The sequence below is a fragment of the Phaseolus vulgaris genome, chromosome 5, assembly GCF_000499845.2.
Source record: "Phaseolus vulgaris cultivar G19833 chromosome 5, P. vulgaris v2.0, whole genome shotgun sequence".
Classification (NCBI taxonomy): domain Eukaryota; kingdom Viridiplantae; phylum Streptophyta; class Magnoliopsida; order Fabales; family Fabaceae; genus Phaseolus; species Phaseolus vulgaris.
Genome location: NC_023755.2, coordinates 7,019,230 through 7,032,933, shown reverse-complemented (window position 1 = coordinate 7,032,933; position 13,704 = coordinate 7,019,230). Strand labels below are relative to the sequence as shown.

The window sequence follows — 13,704 nt, the reverse complement described above, 5'->3', positions numbered from 1 at the left end:
TTTCTTTTCTATTCAGCTTTTGTTGTTCTCCAACTGAGAATTGCGAATTGAAGTGTGCTTGAGATACTAAATGATAATTAGTCCGTCAAACACTATCAAGAATATTTAGACACGTAGTTTAGAGGGTAGGGATCTGTGTTAGGAAAAGCAAATCATTGACGTAATCGCAAACGTAACATAAAGGTCATTTGAGAACATTTGAGAACTCTCTCCACATCTTCTTTTTCGTAAAAGGTTGTCTTACATATATATCATCACCAGTCCTGTTAGTACAGAGCATCTAGCAACATACCCAGTTCACAACAACTTGAGTTGGATTTGGTGATCCTGTGCATGCAGTGATGGCAGACGAGGTTGTTCTGTTGGATACATGGGCCAGCATGTTTGGGATGAGGGTTAGGATTGCATTGGCTGAAAAGAGTGTTAAGTATGAACTCAAGGAAGAGAATCTCAGGGACAAGAGTCCTTTGCTTTTGCAGATGAACCCTGTTCACAAGAAGATTCCAGTTCTTATCCATAATGGAAAACCCATTTGTGAATCTGCAATAATAGTGCAGTACATCGATGAGGTCTGGAATCACAACCCTCCACTCATGCCCTCTGACCCTTATGAGAGAGCTCAAGCCAGATTCTGGGTGGATTACATTGATAAAAAGGTATGTGCTTTAGGTTTGTTGTCATGTGATTTCTCTTTTTGTACTGTAAGCAATTCTGATTTTGTGGTATTGGTCATTAAATGCAGGTGTATGATACTTGGAGGAAAATGTGGCTTTCAAGTGGAGAGGAGCATGAGACATGGAAGAAGGAGTTGATCTCTATCTTTAAGCAACTAGAGGAGACATTAGGTGACAAACCCTTTTATGGGGGTGAGACGTTTGGCTTTGCTGATGTTGGTCTGATCCCATTTTATAGCTGGTTTTATACGTTTGAGACATATGGTAACTTCAAAATGGAAGCAGAATGTCCTAAACTCATGGTTTGGGCCAAGAGATGCATGGAGAGAGAGACCGTGTCCAAAACTCTTCCTGATGAAAAGAAGGTGTATGCTTATATTGTGGAAATAAAGAAGGCACTTGAATCAAAATAGAGGAGTTTCATGAACTAACCCGATAAAAATTTGCACTTTAAATATGGTATTATAAGGCCTTGTTGTCTCTCTTGGATTATTTATGTTTGCTAGACACTCTGGTGTGTCTTCTCTGTATAAGATTTTACGATCAATAAAACCTCTTTCTATTAGTTATTTCATTTACTATGTTTCAATCTTCTTATTGGTTTGGAGCTAGTTTGAAGTGACTCCAACTTTAGTAACAGAAACTACTCAATTTGGCGTTTGATAGATATTGAAGTCACAATAACTACTTATGAATATATAATATGTGGACTCAAGATTACAAAAATTCCAATTATGTTACAGCATTTGGTTCAGAAAATATATTTTTATTTAAATTCAAAATTTTGAAATAAAAACTATTAAGAACTGGACTTTAATTCAACCTTAAAAAATCCTGAAATGAACCCAATTCACAAGAAAGTTCCAGTTCTCATACATTATGGAACCAATCTGAGTCCCTCATAATTGTTGAGTATATGATATGGTTTGGCACAACAATTTTCTTTTGCTCCCATTTGATCCCTATACCTTAATAGCACAAGCCAAGTTCTAGGCTGATTTTGTAGATCAGAATCATTGTATAACCAGTTTGAATCGGAATCAGTCTACAACATCGATGTCTGCTTCAGCAACTACAAATTTTAAACGTACCACCTCAACTTCAATATCTAGAGAGGAAGTTAGTGACATGACTGTTAAGGGATGTGTAGATTCTGTGGTGATAAGTGGGATAAAAATCATAGGATGAAAAATGTAATGTTTGGGGTAAACTCAATGTTATCTTCTGTGCTCAAGAAGATTTCGATATAATGCAGACATGGAATGTGAGGAAGAACAAGCTATCATAGGCAGCAACATAGACATTATTCAAGCTACAAATGTCCACATCTCCCGAAATGCTTTACATGGAATACTAGGTGGTAATACATTGCAGATCAAAGGAATTATCAAGAAGCAGACCGTTCCTTTTCTGATGGACACTGTGAGTACACATAATTTCATTAGTTGCAAATGGATCAAGTTGTTGGGGTTGAAAATACAGCTTATCAAGGATTTTTCAGTCATGGTTTCTTCTGATAAAAAGTTGTTGATGATTACATGGAAGTGTGAACAAATAAACTTGGAGATTCGATGAACATAAGTTTACTTCAGATTTCTTAGGGTGTAAACTGAAGATAATTATTTGATATAATATTTCTTAGTGTGTAAACATTTATCAGGGTGTAAACATTTATTTTAGTGTGAAAATAATTATATAAAATTGTACAAATGATGGTAATTAAACTGAAGATAAAGATAAATGTCGAGGTTAAAAGTTGGTGTAAAAAGGAGATGTTCTTAGATTGATATGGTTGAGATTGAATAAACTTTGCAACCTTCTTGTATCCTTCTTGTATTCAATGTGATTCAAGTTACCTACTCTCTAAAGTCAAACCAATATAATTCAACTTTTTAAGATCAATAATAGTAATCTCTTATATAACAAGCATTAAGCACACATTCAAATCAAATAAATTGAAAGAAGCATACATTCATAAGTAACAAAGTATAGGAATATTACATTATTCTTCAATTCCAACAAGAAAAGTTTAGCTATTCATGATAATTTTTACAAGACAATACAAGATTTAATAGCTAATAGCTAAGGACATGTTGCTTTGGATAATGCGCTTCAATTCTTGACTCTTCTTTCTTCACCTTGTATAACCTCTTTTCTTCTAGACCTAGCCTCTATTAAATTAAAAAATAAGATTAAAAAGATTTAAGTAAACATATTGATTCTCAAGTTCATTTATCATTAAATCCTTCATCAATTGACACATACATCATTTATCCAATTTCCAAACAAAAGTAAATTAACTAAAATCAATTTTTGTGTTTTCATCTATCTTATGTTCTTATGTGCTTTGTGTGTAGTCAAGTCTTTCATTAGTGAAACCCTTTAAGATGTTTCTTAAATAAGAACTAAACGTAGTCCAAGAGCTGAGGGTGTGTTGTCATCGTTTGTTAAACGACCTATCTGTTTATGAAAAAGAATCTCAAACTCTATTCAACTCCCCTTTTATAGCCTCATTATTACTTCACTTGGAATAAGTTTGTTGTTCTTATCAACAAGAATGTATTTTTCATTCTCCACAACATCCATCATATCAATGTGATATGATTAAAGAAGGCAATCATGTGTTTCTTCGAGTAGTCAAACTTTTCGCCCTTGAATGAGGGTGACAATGTGCAACTTATCCTTCATTCTCCATGTCAGCGAGGATCATTTCCTCTAGTCCTGCAAATAGTTAACTCCAAAATTTTATCTTTAATACCAATTGAAAATTAATGTTAGCTTTATAAAGAGAGGTTTGATAGAGCTTTAAAATTATCATTGAATATTTTCGCAATACAACTTACTAATTTCTTTAAAAGGATAATATATGTAAGTGTATGCACATGTGTAGTTTATTCAATTCTTGCATGACACAAAATGAACTATTATAACTTAGTGTTTCTATCACTACAAGAAATTATTTCTTTACATACTGATTATTACATACAAATATGAATGTGTGTAAAGTGAGCGTTACATACGGATATTTACATACTGATTTAATTCAGTATGTAAATAGAAATTACATATGGATGATCAGTATGTAATTTGGCTCCATGAAGCGGGAATAATTACATACGGATTATATACAGCATTACAAATTTGATTAAAAAAAAGCATAAATAGTTACATATGGATTATATCCGTTTATAACGTATTACATATTTAATTAAAAAATGGAAATAGTTACATACAGATTATATTCGTATATAACGTATTACATATTTAATTAAAAAAAATTGAAATATTTACATACCGTATTTAACAAAGCGAAAATATTTATATACGAATTATATCCGTATATATAGTATTACATATAGAATTAAAAAAGTAAGTGCTTTATGAAAGTATGTCATGTTTTGTTAAACACAAATCCATGAATTCACAAACCCTACTCTCTGAAATTCACCAAATTTACTGTGAAATCGAAACCCAGAAATCAAAAGTCCTCAAAGCCAATGAAAACCCATTAACCAATTTTCAAACCTGTCATATATGCATAACATTTGTTTCCTCTCTTCATTGCACAATGGTCCAAATATAGTGTTTTTTTATAGACTTTTTTCATAATGCACATTCTACTTCATCCAATAAAATGATACATAGGGGCATAACTCCTGCATGAATTAGTATATCTTAAAGACTAGTAAGCTCAAGTAAATTAATTGATTAAACTTCCTATCCAATAAGAAAGGATTAGAAGATTAAACATGGATGTAATATCTTTCTATCAACCTATCCAATTTAAGCCTTGTTAGTCTCACCCTATCCAGTAATCAAACCCTCCCCAAATGTTTAGGAAAAAAATTGTGGAAATTAATAAATTTAAATGTAAAAAATGATTATATTGAGTTCATATTTTTCCTTACCTTTGGTTGAAGATGAGTGAGTTCAAACTACACAAAATTGAAATAAAGTAGTGTATGTCTTCAAAGAGTAAAAAGCATTGAAAAGATGTATGCAGATGAATTTGAAAGAAATATCCTAGATTAGTTTAATTGTACAAAAATTAGAATTAGGTAAAAACATATTCAAATTCATTGGCAAAGAGTTTCAAGGAGTATGATGGAAACTATGTACAAATGAAAGGTGAAAGAAACAAACGTATTGAATTACATCTAATTGGCAAGGTAGGTCATCAATCTGACGTCTTACGACTACAATATTCCTCAATCTAGCTGCAAGTTGCTAACAAAAAGGGAAAATGTATGGATTTATATTAATTGAAATTTGAAACAATGAAATAAGCAATGGTTAAGAACTAGTGAATGAAAGCTTAAGGTTTTAAATAGCAGTTTCCAGATGCAATTGCAACTACATTATTGCATTTTGTGAATTTTTTGCAACCATATGGTGACCCCAATTTCATCAAACCACATAAGCCCAAATGTTCCATAATTTCGGTAATTGTAGGACAACCACAACAACAATTCAAAATCATCAAGTGCCAAGAGATTAGAATTAAAGGAGTAAGAAACAAATACACTTGTTAAAATTGGTTTAACTTTTTCATAAAATCGACTTTTTAAACTAATTCACTAATGTAGTCCATCAGATAGATTCTTGTTATCATTGTAATTTGCAATTTTCCTCTCTAGTTCACTAATATCAGCTTGAAGTTTTGAGTGTTTAAAACCTTCATAACTACTGCAAATGTTAATTGGAATGAGTTGTTTTTGCTCTTTGGCTCCTTCTAATAGTTTAATTGTCTACATGATTGTCATTATTTTCGATAGTTGTTGTGGTGCTTTGGGTACAAGGCTTGTGCTGTGTAGTTGAAATGTGTCTTAAAGTTGATATGGGTGAGTTTTCTTTTGGGTGGGCCTTTATTGTTCATTGTTAGAGTTTTTTTATAGGATAATTCTGAATTAGGAAATGTCAAACCTCAATGGTTGTTGCTACAAATAATTGTGTGATTATTTTCTTTTTATTCAGATATGTATTATATTGTTAAATTGCATGCAAATGTATTATTTCCTTTTTATTTAGATATGAAAGACCACCATGATGTGACTGTTTAAGTTTAACTAATTGGGAGTGGTTTCATTTAGTGATTTGGTTATAAGACAAAATTGGATAAAAAAACTAACAGTATGACTGATAATGTGTCTGTTTAGATAGAAAAGGAAAATCGAGTACTTGTATAAGGATGACTGGGTTTAGACTTCATCATGTGTTTAGAAAACGTGATTTTCTATGGGTCTTTGGACCTTATTTGATGAGTTTCACGTATGATTTGTAGTTTTTAAGACATTTTAAGCAATAAATAATGGATTAAAAAAGAGTTTGTTAGAATTTTTTATGTTAAATAGTGGATTAAAAAAGTTTGTTAGAAATTGTTATGTTAGAAATCCTCATATGAGACATTGTTGGTACAAGTGTAGGAGATAGTTTAGTACACGTTGCTTATAGTTCTCCAACTTTTTCATTGTGAGTCTATGATTGTTAAGATACATTGCCTTTATATCCCTTGTATGATTTTTATTATGGACGGTTCATGAAGATAAGTAAAACTTTGTAATGACTTCAATTTCCTTTTATTAGATTTTTTTTTTTTTGAATGAAATACATTTGGATATTTTGAATATTTGGAACTAGTATTCTATCATGCTTTTCAATTTATGGACAGGTGTGAATGTTGATGAATATCTGTCTTTGAATGAATTTTGTTGAAAATTGTAAATCTGGAATGACTTTCGGTATATGCAAGTGTGGAACTGGTTTTCAGTGCTTTCAAATATACAAAAAAAAAACAAAATTATAGTTCCATACGAATATATCCGTATGTAAACCTGAATGTTACATACGAACATATTCGTATGTAAACCTGAAGGTTAGATACAGACATATCCGTATGTAAACCTGAAGATAGTTACATACGGACCTATCCGTATGTAAACCTGAAGATAGTTACATATGGATATATTCGTATCTAAATTCATATACAATTACATACAGATCTTAAATTCGTATGTAATAGTTACATAGGATAGTTTTACATACAGATTTTTTTCGTATGTAATTTGTATGTAACTATGTATTGAATGCAAATTTACTGTCTTACATACGAATTTGTGTTGTATGTAATACCAAATTTTCTTGTAATGTATGTTATCATTTGTGTCATCAAGATATTTGAATATTATACTTCTTAAATTAAGGAAAAGAACAAGTTTTATCTAAGGCCATACCAATTACATTAAATTAACTATACATTGATGAGAGGGTAGGTTGTCATAGGTCGGGATCTTCTTTAAAAATTGTGGGGAAAATTGTGAGTTGCACTCTTGAAGGTAGACAATCTTCTTAGTGTCCAACAACCCATTTTAGTTGTACGTTGATGAGGTTGTTTAACACTTCATGCATGTGTCACTTATTCATAAGTCATATAGTCTTTAGTTATCTAGTATTATTAAGTAGACTTTTGTTCTTATTTTGTATTTATATTTTTTAACAAAAGATAGACTTTGTTTTCATTTAAATTGATTCATACTTAACAAACTCATTAGGGTTTAGGGTATTTATTTATATTAAACAAAAACTTGTATTATTTACGATCATCAAAATCTTGAATATAATGTGTGGTTTGAATAATAATAATATGACATTTAAATTATTTTTAAAATATCAAGAGAAATATTCTTTATTTTACTATTAGTTTAAAAAATATTAAAACTATGTATTTATTAGAATCATCATACCTAAAGGTTGTGTTTGGATTGGGGAAGTAATTTGAAAGAGTAGATTTAGAGTGATTTGAAAGAAAAATTGAAGAAAGTGAGATTGTTTGAATTGGAGTATGGTAAAGTGAATTTGTGAGAAAAGTTTGTTAAAGTTTCTGAGTGATATGATGATTCTGGATAAATTTTTAATTTTTTAAAAAAGTGTAAAATATATGCTTACAAATTTATCCTTATCTTTACAAATATTTGAATAATAAATAATAATAAAAATTTAATTAATTAATTTATATATTTATTTTTAATTAATATTATTATTATTATATAAATTTATTTATATAAATAAATATATTTATTATTATTATTAATTTAATTGTTATTTTTATTGTATTTTATCAAATGAATTAGTTTAAAACTTAAAAAAATTAAAAAATTGCGCATTGTTTTTAACTTTGTGTGAATATTGAAGAGGAAACAAACATCTATTTTGTAGTCTAGAAAATCGATTTTCAGCTTAAAACATTCAATTATCCCTAAAAACTTGTATCAAAATCGATTATGAATTCCTTCAACTCCTTCAACGTCAATTTCCATTTAAAATACGTTGAGAATCGATTCTCTTTCAGAACATCGATTGTTTGATTGAAAGAACTTGGTAAAAGTGTTCCAGTGCGTAAAAAATAATCAAAGCGAAAAACAACATTTTGTTAGAATGATGATGAGAAGCAACTTATCAATTTCTTAAAAGACTATATGATTCACATGAAAAAATAAAAGAGAAAATTCTTCTTGCACCTTATAAAGTGTGACCCGCATCAGATGCTTTTTCAAAGTTTCCAAAATTAACCTTAATTCCAAAATTAAAAATTCAGAATTCAAAAAATATATTTTGAAAAAATAAATTCATAATAAATTATTGTTTTTCAGAAATAAAATTCCATAATAAAATTTGAAAATCAAAATTCTATTATGAAAAATTAACTTTAAAATGCAAAAAATACATTAAAATATATTTCCATAAAAAATATTGAAAACAAAAAAATTTCATAATTAAAAAAAATGTTCCAAAAATTTAAATCCCGGAAAAGGAATTTCAAAAATATCTTTGATTCACGTTCAACTTTTACTTAAAGGACATTTTGACCATCCTAACATGATATGAGAGGAAGCCATAGTTTGATGTCTGAGGAAGGGGCAAGGCAATAAATGATATTTCTTTTACATTCTTAGACTCAACACCTTTGTAGCATAGATACGGATACAAACACTCACACGATACGAATACGGACATATAATCTTTAAAATGTAGGACACGGATTATATATTATATAATTTTGAATTATATAAATTAAAAATAAATATTTATGTGTAAAAGTATGTTTCAAATTCTTTTTGGAGCAGAAAGATATTTTTCATAACTGGTTCAAAAGAATTTGTTCCTTATTTTTATACTCATAATAAAAATTTATACAATAAATTTGAGTTTTTAGAAAATTATTGTTTTTATACCTTTTAAAGTTATGTTAGAGCCATACTAGAATTTTAAAAAATCCAACAAATATTTTTGAATTGAACACTTCACCGATAAGTGTCTTACAAGTATCGACACATCATTTAAGATAAGTGTCTGAGCCTCATAGCTCAACACACTCAGATATTTCTTTATCTACTCTAAATTTGGAGACACTTATTTTTATTATAGAAAATATATTTTAGAATTTAAAAAGAATATTTTCTTCAAAATAGTATGGTTAATCCCCAAAGCGAACGGATTTAATGTTTTATTAATATATTTTTCTATAACATTTATTTATTTATTTTTACTTTCTTTGTCAATCATCCAAACAAGCAGAGAAATTCTCATGTTTTCCTTTCATATTTCTATTCATCTAAATTACACAATATTCTATTCTATTTTCCTTCTAATTACATTCTTCATATTTCTTTCCTTCCTACCTCATTTCAAGCATAACATTAGTATAAACCTACAAGAAAAGTTCTGAAAATAGTCCAATCTCCTCAACACAAGCCATAACTGACCTCAATTCTCATCAACTTGGTTTGGGAGGAGATTAGATTTCAGAAATGCAATTCTACATTTTGACACAGAAGACTTTCTTCCATGAATTCAAGTCATTGAATCTAACCTCAACTGTATGACATTTGTATTCTTCTTCATACAATTTCTTATCAACCTCAACAAGAACCTGAAGAAGCTTCATCAGTATTAGTCATAATCATCTTCACTTCCAACTTCAGATTCATCTTCACTTCCAACTTCATATTCACCTTCACTTCCAACTTCAGAGTGTTCTTCTGACTTTAATGTGAATCTCATTTCTTGGCTAACTAACTCGGCAAGATCCTTTCTATTGCAAATTTTGTAGGCATCTATAATAGCCTTGAACAAAGACTCACTTGACTCAATCTCTCCGTATTCTAATTGGCTATATACCCGTTTCACACCTTCAACCATGCCAGCTTTTCCATAACAACCTACCAGATAAATATAAGTTGCAAGATCAGGTTCCACATGCTTATCTCGCATTTTCATATATATATTCAAAGCCTTGTTGATATCTCCAGCTGAACCATATGCATAGATTGCCACATTATAGGCAGAGGAGTCAAGTTCAACCTCAGATTCAATGAATGTTCGAGCAGATTCAAGTGCCAAAGTATGCATACCAACTAAAGTGTACAAAGCAGTGAAGGTTGCTTGCCGAGCATAAGGTTTCCCCTCCTGGTAAGATGACTCTAATTGCGCCACTGCTTCATTGGCAATCCCTCCCTTCTTTAATATGGTGAACAACACTTTAAAAGTTCCATCATTTGGCAAAAGCTTCTGACATATCATCTCATGTACTAATTTACCACATTCATAGAATTGCCTATTGGCAGCATAACACACCAGTACCTTATTAAATGAAACACAATCTTTCAATAAACCCGACAGTTTCATCTCCTCTGCAATCTCGATGGCTTCGTCCATCATGCCCACACCCTTATAAAGATACATGATTGTTGCATAGGAAACTGCATCTGCCCGGCCCATTTCTCTCAAATTTTCAAAAGCCAACTTGGCTTCAGAAACCAAGCCAAGATCCGCAAAGAGGCCAATCATACTATTACATGCAACTAAATCAAGACCCCCTTCCATGTTCTTCATCCGCTCATAAATTGCTTTTGCTCCTTCCAAATTTCCAACCTTACAATAAGACTTCAGCAAGGATGTTAACACAACTAAATTAGCTGATAACCCAGATTCTTCCATCATGTTGAAGTATTGGAGTGCCTCATCAAGACTACCATGTTCTGCATATCCATTTATTAAAGAACCATACACAACCTCATTTGGTTTTACTCCAACTCTTACCATTTCGTGGTACACTCTCACGGCATCAGAAAGCTGACCAAGGCGTGCATAACAACCAATAATAGCAGAAAAAGTTTGACAAGGTGGCCTAAACCCCATTTCCTGCATTTCATCCATAAGGTCTATTGCTTGGTCCACCAAATCACCACCACACAACATTTGAACAAGGGAATTGTACGTGCTTTCATTAGGCCATGTCCCGTGATTTTTCATTCCCTTAAAGAGAGACACAGCCTTATCATAAAGTTCAGCTTTGCCATACGCTTTGATCATGACATTGCACTCTAAAACATCCCTTTTCCGCCCTGCTGAGTCTCTTCCTCCATAAAACAAATTCTCTGCTTCCTCGCAGAGTCCTCTCTCAGCAAAAACATCCATAACCGCCGCCCGAATTTTCGAGGACATATCCCCATTCTTATGAAACTTCTTCAGCAGCTCATACACTTTATCTACATCCCCTTCACAAACATACATGTCCACAATTCCCGGAAGTGAATGCTCATCAACACCCACAGAATCCTTCTCCATCTCATCAATCAAATCTTCCACATCCCGAACCATATTCTTTTTGCACAACACACCAAGAAGAGCTCGGTAAGTCACCTCATCAGGACACAAACCAGCCTCTCTAACCCTCCTATAACAAGAAACCGCAGCATCGACATCCCCAGCCTCAGCATACAAAGACAAAAAAATGTTATAAGTCTTGGTATCGGGCGCCACCCCTTTCTCCTCCATCATCCCAAGCAAAGCCTCCGCCTCCACCAAATCACCACGACTCCCACAAATAAAAATCATGGTATTAAAAGTCCACACATCCATCGCTACACCCTCCTTCAACATCTCTTCAAAAACCTCAGCTGCATCACCCAACCGCCCTGCTTTCCCATACAAATCTATCAACACATTATAGGTAGTAGAGAGTCGCGGCTTCTGTGGCAAATTCGACAAATTTGAATCAGAAGATGTGGACACTCTTCCACCAATCTTAAACAACTCAGTGGAGAGAAACTGCTTGAAACTAATTGACATCGATGCAGGGCCATTAGTACTACTAGCACTACCATTACCACCAAAAGAACTCTCTAAATCCAAATCAAGATCATCCAACTCAACCCTCCCATCACACCACCCCTTGTAAAACCTATGAGCCCTATCAAACTCCCCCACATCCTTCAACACCTTAACAGCAGTGCACATAGTAACCTCATCAGGGAAAAAGCCTCTCACCCTCATGTGCCTAATCCACAAAAGCGCTTCTTGGACAAGACCCGCTTTCCCATACACATCAACGAGCATGCTGTAGGTGTTGTTGGTGGGCAAGACGCCATTTTTAGCCATGTCTTGCCAGCAGAGGCGGAGGTGGTCCCACTGCTGGGCCCTGCCGAGGGCTCTGAGAACCACGTTGTAGTGAATGGCGTTGTGGGTGTACCACGTTTGGGACCTGAACCAGTCGAACGCCCTCGCCGCACGCTGCCACGAGGCAGACTGTTCGCGGAGGATGACGGTGATTTCTTTGGGCGAGAGAGAGGGGGCGTTGGGAAGTGAGTCAAGTGCGAGGGCCACGTCGGCGGCGGCGTTGAGGGATCGGAGGAGGGATGGCAAAGCCCCGCCATATGGTTTTTTCTTTTTTCTTTTTTGATTTGAGGGGAGGGGGAGGGTGTTGGAGTGAAGGGAGCAGAGAGGGGGAGAGACACGTGGCGGTGGGTGGAGAGGGGATAAAGGGAGGTAGAGGAGTTTGGGAAAGAGGGTGGTGGTGGAGGAGGAAGAGAAGGAAGAAGAAGAGGGTTTAAGGGAGCATGAAGCTGTGAACATGGTTGTGGTTGTGAGAAAGAGAAGTGAGTTTAGGGAATGGTACCAACCAAAAAATCTCAACTATTTGTTTGCACTAAATGTTCTCCAATTAGGGTTACTATTCAAGTTTCCCTCCTTTGGGCTTAACACTTTTACAATACATTATGTATTTCAAACTTCTTACAGGGAAAAAAATCCTTGATGAACTCAATTAGATATAAATTTTGTGTGACAACTTCATTTGTTAAAATTGTAATAATTCTTCACAATTATTTTGAAATTAATAAAATGATTTTAATTTTTTTCAGTATCAATCATATTAGCCATTGAAATTATAATGTACATTTAAATTGATTTTTAAAAATGGTTATTAAAAGTATTAATCATAAGCCTGATAAACAAACAATTTTGAATGTGTATGTAAGGAATTTAATTCATTCTAATTTTGATGGAAAATAACATGTACAAATATGTATATAAATAAGTACAATAGGTTTATTTTTTAAATATAGTTTTATGATTTTTTAAGTTCTCAATTTGGCTCCAATTTTATTTAAAATGGATTGATGTAATTTCTTATCTTAATTGTTACATTTGCTAACAACAAAGCAAGATGTGATAGTATATTTTAAGGTGAATTTTGTGCAGGCCTTTGACACTATTTTCAAAGGTTGAAAATAGTTTAACTAAAATTTGATTATACACATTAGATACAATTTTTGGATTGGTTGGTTTTTGGTGAAATTTTTTTGGAGAGTACTAGTGGTCATTCACTGGCATTTGAGGTTGTGTTTGAGTCATTCTAGGTTGGTGTAGTTTTTTTGTTTGTCATATTCCAGGATACCAGTGGTAATTACAGAAAAGAGAAAAAGAAGTTTTGGTGATTCTGCAGAAAGTAGAGAAAAACGGAGAAGAAAAGATTGTATGAAAGCTGAAATCTATTATTCAATTCAAAAGAAAGAGTAAAGTTGTCTTATATACATGGGCACATAGAAAGAAAAGGCAAATGCTCCCTGCACCCAATCATTTTTAACCTGCACCCAACATATTTTTTTAATTTCCAAAAATACCCTTAATTCCGGAAATAAAAATTTGGAATTGAAAATAATATATTCCGGAAAAATAAATCCGAAAGTCATTA

General features: G+C 32.6%; 2 protein-coding genes across 2 annotated transcripts; one reads left to right on the top strand and one right to left on the bottom strand.

Moving 5' to 3' along the window:
- The first annotated feature begins 212 nt into the window (after positions 1-212).
- On the top strand, positions 213-1,248 carry LOC137835018 (glutathione S-transferase 3-like). Its single transcript, XM_068643309.1, has 2 exons — positions 213-656; positions 743-1,248. The coding sequence occupies exons 1-2, from the start codon at positions 342-344 to the stop codon at positions 1,085-1,087; spliced, it is 660 nt and encodes a 219-aa protein (XP_068499410.1). The 5' UTR covers positions 213-341; the 3' UTR covers positions 1,088-1,248.
- Positions 1,249-9,240: 7,992 nt separating this feature from the next.
- On the bottom strand, positions 9,241-12,649 carry LOC137835017 (pentatricopeptide repeat-containing protein At1g73710). The gene has a single exon (XM_068643307.1). The coding sequence runs from the start codon at positions 12,582-12,584 to the stop codon at positions 9,621-9,623; it is 2,964 nt and encodes a 987-aa protein (XP_068499408.1). The 5' UTR covers positions 12,585-12,649; the 3' UTR covers positions 9,241-9,620.
- Positions 12,650-13,704: the final 1,055 nt, after the last annotated feature.